A 5108-nucleotide genomic window follows, 5' to 3' on the forward strand; every position below is an offset into this window, starting at 1 on the left:
CCTGGAGAGCACGTGGGCCTTAGGGATGGCAGGAGGGCCCCCGGGCACACAGCAGTGGCCAAAACCTAGGTTGCTGCCGTCCACGCTGTTGGACCCCGTGCGTTGGGTTGGAAACGCTAAAGCCCTGTTTGGGTGAGGATGAGGGTTAGGCGGTGTGTGTCTGGGCTGAGTCACAGGTAACACAGGGGGTGGGGGGGGGGGGGGCAGGAAGACAGGCAAAGAACCCGAAGAGCAAGCAACACGCCGGCTCAGGTTTCGGGGAGAAGAGCCAGAAATCTCTTTATGAGAAAACCACAGTAGCAGAACAAGAACAGTTTGAGAAACTGCTCCTTTAACTGTATAGTCACACGTTTATGGGTTTATTCTTACTGGTGGTTTTTGGCTGTGAACACTCGGTATCTTCAAGAAGAGCTAAAAGCTGTTTATTGTTGAATCGTGCATCAATTTGATATGTTTTCAGAAACGAGTGTTAACTTTTAGTCGAGTCATTGTTGACCGTTCAGGCAGTTTGTAGGTATCGTGTGCCAGGCCTTAAACCCATTCAGCCTGGAGGTGTTCCCAGGACAGGACCGAGGCCGCGGGTCTCACCGGCCCTGGGACAGGCGGGATCTGACGCCTCTTGAGCTTCATGTGCAGTGATTTAAAGAGATTTCCTTTAGCCTCAAATCCAGATTATTTCCATTTTAAAGAGAAAGTCTGTTTTTGTGCTCTTGCATTTTTCTAGTAAAGAGGGGGCTTTCCTGCTTTTCTTCTCCATGCTTTTGCGGTAGTATTTTTTTTTTTAACAAAGCGTATTTATCGTATTTTGTATTAATCATGCTTTTACACAGTGGCATAGATTAGTAACAGAGTACAATATGGCACATGTGTGGTGCATCTCATGTAGCACATACAGGAAGGGTAATTTGCAGCAGTAGTAAATTAGTGTGATAAACATAAATGAGACGTGACATCGGAAGGGTCACAGGTTGACCGAAGCGGGTCTCAGAAAAGCTCATGTCGGGGTGACGGTGGCACGGGAGCCCCGCCCGTGGTCGTGGACTTCAGGCCCTCAGACAAAGCTCATGTTTCTGTCACCAAGTTCCAGTCCTTCTCAACCTCTCGCCAATCCCGTTTCACCTGGGCGTCACCCACTTGTTTCCCTCCGAAAACAAAGATGAACGTGAATCCTGTGGCAGCTGGATTCTGTGTCCCCTCGAATGGCCGTAAGGGGCAGAGACTCCCGCAGGAGCCCCGTGGTCGGCCCAGAAGGACGTGAACAGCAGGGTCTCCTTCACCTCTGTGAGCGTCGGTCGGTGTCCACCCTCATGGGGCCAGGACCAGCCTTGCTGGGGTACCTGGCATCTCTCTGGGTTCTGGAGGGTTCTCCCACAAGCGGTGTGCAGACGCTGTGCCCACGCTGCCCCGGGCCTGACTCACTTTCTCGCCTAGAGGCCCCGCTGGACTCGCACGCCGGGTACCACCGCTGGCAGATCTGCTGCGAAGGGAGCCTCTTCCTCAAGTGGCGGCAGCTCCAGGCCCTTCACCACCAGGAGCCACTGGCCCCGGGGAGGGGAGTGAGTCCCTCGGTTCCCCTCCTGCCCGTCAGCCTCAGCCTTCTCACCCTCCTGCAGGCCGTCGTGAGGGTCGTGGTGGCCATCCGGTGAGCAGGCACAGGGTGGGGGCGCTGGGGGCCCTGGCCCATCCCCCTCCCAGCCATGTCGGTCAGCGGCCGTGGGCTCAGTTGAACCAAGGATGTGGGAGAACGTGGCTGTGGTTCTCCGAGGGGGTGAGGAGTGGGCGTGGTGGGGTCAGCATGCTGCCGTCCCCCCCCCCCCCCCACCATGCACGTGGTGGAATGGCATCCAGTGCGTCAGAGCTGACGGTGGGCGCTCAGCACCCTGGGGCTCTTCCCTGTTCCCGAGTCCTGTGGTGGCCCCCCACCAGTTCCAGCTTGCACACGTTTCCGTCACGTCAGGGGTGAAAGTGGACCTTAGAACCCACTCACCCAGCCCACCCCTGGGGTGTAAGCCGGGGGGCCTGCAGCCTCTCCCCCAGCCCAGGCCCAGCCCTGGAGGCTCCATTTTGGAAAGCCCTCTCCCCGGCCTCGAACCCACTAGCTGCACACAGGCCTTGCAGACTGGAAACCCAGCCAGCCCCTCCCCCATGAAGGCGTCAGCATGCACCCCCAGGGGACAGGCAGGGGCTGCTTCCTTTTGTCTCTGAGATAGACCCCTGCCCCTGTTCACCTTTCCACTCAGACGCCCCCGTCACACCTGTGTGTCCACACTGGTGCACACACGTATGTAAACAGAAGATCTGCACGTCCGGGTCAGTGGGTCAGTGCACGCAGTTCAAACCTACATATGCTGTCTTGTTTGCTCTTTGTCTGTCTGTCTGCTCCATGTGAGAGGAATGTTCTAGAAAATGTCCAGCATCTGAAAGGGCAGTAGGCGTCTTCTGTCCAGTTCTCTGGTTGTTCACGGCAGGTCAGCTCCCGCCTCTCACCCTGGCCGGAGGCGGGCGGCCCTCTCCCCCTGCGTCCTGCAGTCACGCTCCCTGGTGTTGCCTCTGCCCCTGTGGCTGCAGACGCCGCCGCGGCACACGTCCGCGGACAGGTGCCTGCACGGACCTGGGTGCGTCCTCTGTGGGTCAGGTGCTCTCGGGAAGGGGGCGGGGGCAGGGCCCTGGGAGCTTTGCGTGATCAGTGAACAGGAGTGGGGTTCTTGATACTGTGACGTTGTTTCTTCTTTGCTTTTCGCAAAGATTTCTCTCTTTACCTTTGCCAAGTTGACATCAAGGGTAGGGCTCCCTTATGCCCACTCTGGGAAGAGCAAAGAAGAAGGCCCGGGTGTAGACAATGTATGAGGTGGACAGTCGGGGCAGGCCGAAGGGGGGGCGCTAACGATGCCCTAAGAGGTGTTTGCTTCTGAGCCAGGCTCTTAGGGCAGAGGCTCAGGTCCGAGAGACATACCTTGTCCGGCTGGGGTGTCTCTGGGGTGCCCTGGGAGATCCCTGCAGATCCTGAGATGCGCAGCTGGCTGCCCGTGAGCTGGCCTGGCAGAGATTGGCAGTGGAGGCCTCGGGAGAGTGGGGTGCGCAGGGCCTCCCCAGCAGGGACTCTGGCAGGGCTGTGACGGTCGGGCATGTCCCTCCTAGACGGGGCCGCCTCAGCCTCTGCACATTGGCTTCCACACACAGCTCTGCAAGGCTGGGACTTCTTGCCCATCCACGGGAGAGAGTGGGCTCTGGGGGCCGAGTGCCTGTCCGCTGCAGGGCGTGCGGCTGCGAGGGGGGAGCTCGGTGCCCTGGCTTCACCTCCCTGCACCCTTTCCTGCCTGGGCTCCCCAGGGACCGAGTGCACCGGTGATCTGGATGGCACTCCCCTTTGCTGTGGGGGTGTCCCTGCCTTCCAGCCCACGGGGCTCCCTTACGGGTCCTGCCCAGACACTGTGGGCTCAGCATGGGGCCTGTGCCTAGTGACTGCCTTTCTCTTTGCTTTCCAGACAGTTGTTTTGGTTTTGAACTTGGAATCTTCAGCTACTGTTGAGAACATCCACGAACTTTGCCAATTATAATCAAGTCTTTAATGAAAGTTATCAAGTCAGGAGGAGTCTTCGATGCCCCATTTTCTCAGGTCATATAATTCACACCCAAGTTTGAATCCAAGTTACTTATCATCCGGTGAGGCTGCGGATGCTGGTGACCCCTGAATGCGGCCAATAAATGTTATTTGTGAGACTCCACAGTGGCCCCTTCTTGAGCGAGGGCGTCTGGTTCTCCTTTGTGGGCAGGGGCTCATTCTCCATCTCGGGTCCCTGGGGGCGGGGGGGCTGCCTCTGGCCGGGCCAGTGGGCCCCCCGGATAAGGGCCGGAAGCGGTTGCAGCACCTCTTTTGGGTGGCTCAGGCCTTAAATAGTGACAAATTCTGGGAGTTGAGTTTTGAACCTGAGAGAGCACTCACATCCCACAGACCTCACCTTTGAGATCTGTGTGCGATTCTGAGGATCTGGGTGCGTTGAGGTGGCGCCGCCCTCACCACCGCCTAGTTCTAGCGCCTTGTCGCTGTCCCAAGAGGCAGCCGCGCCTGTGACTCATCGCCCCCCCTCCCTCCGCCCTGCGTCTGGCAGCCACGCCCCTGCTCCGTGACTTTTCCTCTTCTGGACGTTTCACGGGAGTGGAGTCCGGTGACGTGAGGAGCAGGCTGCACACTCAGCCCAGGACCGCCGGGGCACACGCGTGTCCTAGCCCGTGAGGACGCTGCGTGCCTGCCTCTGGCTGCGTGACGTTCTGTGATGTGGATGCAGCGGGGCTGGCCGGCCTTGGGGGGGTTTCCGCTTGTCCGCTTCACTCTGAGCGCTTGTTTCTGTGTGGACACGGATTCCCTCCTCTCTGGTCTGCACCTGCGGGCGCGGCTGGACGGCAGCTGTGCCCTCCTCGGGACCGTGCCGTCGTGTCTTAGTTCCTGCCGCCAGGCGGCTGCTCACACTTCTCCACGCTTGTGACTCCCTGTCCGTCGTCTGGGTGATGGCCGTCCCTGTGGGTGTGGAGCACCGATGGCTGGTCACACTGAGCATCTTTCCGTGATGTCATTGGCCGTTCATGTGTCTTCTGAGAAGGATCCCTGTTGAGACTCCTTGACTGTGTTTTAAGTGGATCACCCCTTTTTTCTGTTGTTGGTGAGTTTGTATTCTGGATTGTTCGAGGTGGGAGGTCCTTATCAGATGCATTGTTTGCAAGGCTTTTCCCTCTCTTGAGGATGTCTTTTGAAGTACAAAAGTTTGTAATTTCGATGAAATATAGTCTTCTATTTTTTTTCCCCCTTAGGTTGCTTCTGCTTCAGGTCAGATGGTCATGTGTCAGAACTCATTGCCTAATCCCGCGTCACAAAAGTTTACCTGTGATTTCTCCTAAGGTACTTACAATTCAGTTTATGCATTTAGGTCTTTGATTTATTTTTAGTTGGTTGTTTAACTATTGTATATGTTGTGGGGCGCGTGAACACAGTGTGGGGGGCATGTACACGGTGTGTGTGCTTGCGTACAGTGTGGGGGGCATGTACACGGTATGGGGGTGTGTACATGGTGTGGGGCGCGTAGACACGGTGCAGGGCATGTGTATATGGTGTG

The 5108-nt window shown here is 57.4% G+C and overlaps 1 protein-coding gene across 1 annotated transcript in view; it reads left to right on the forward strand.

The window, feature by feature from the left end:
* C16H16orf95 (chromosome 16 C16orf95 homolog) overlaps positions 1 to 3725 on the forward strand; it is a 13570-nt gene extending 9845 nt beyond the window's left edge. The window contains exons 6-7 of the mRNA XM_029925571.1: positions 1432 to 1642; positions 3486 to 3725. Of these exons, the coding sequence (XP_029781431.1) occupies positions 1432 to 1642; positions 3486 to 3504 (230 nt within the window). The 3' untranslated portion in view covers positions 3505 to 3725. The remainder of the gene's footprint in view (positions 1 to 1431; positions 1643 to 3485) is intronic.
* The last annotated feature ends 1383 nt before the right edge of the window (positions 3726 to 5108 follow it).

Source organism: Suricata suricatta, chromosome 16 (assembly GCF_006229205.1).
Source record: "Suricata suricatta isolate VVHF042 chromosome 16, meerkat_22Aug2017_6uvM2_HiC, whole genome shotgun sequence".
Lineage (NCBI taxonomy): Eukaryota > Metazoa > Chordata > Mammalia > Carnivora > Herpestidae > Suricata > Suricata suricatta.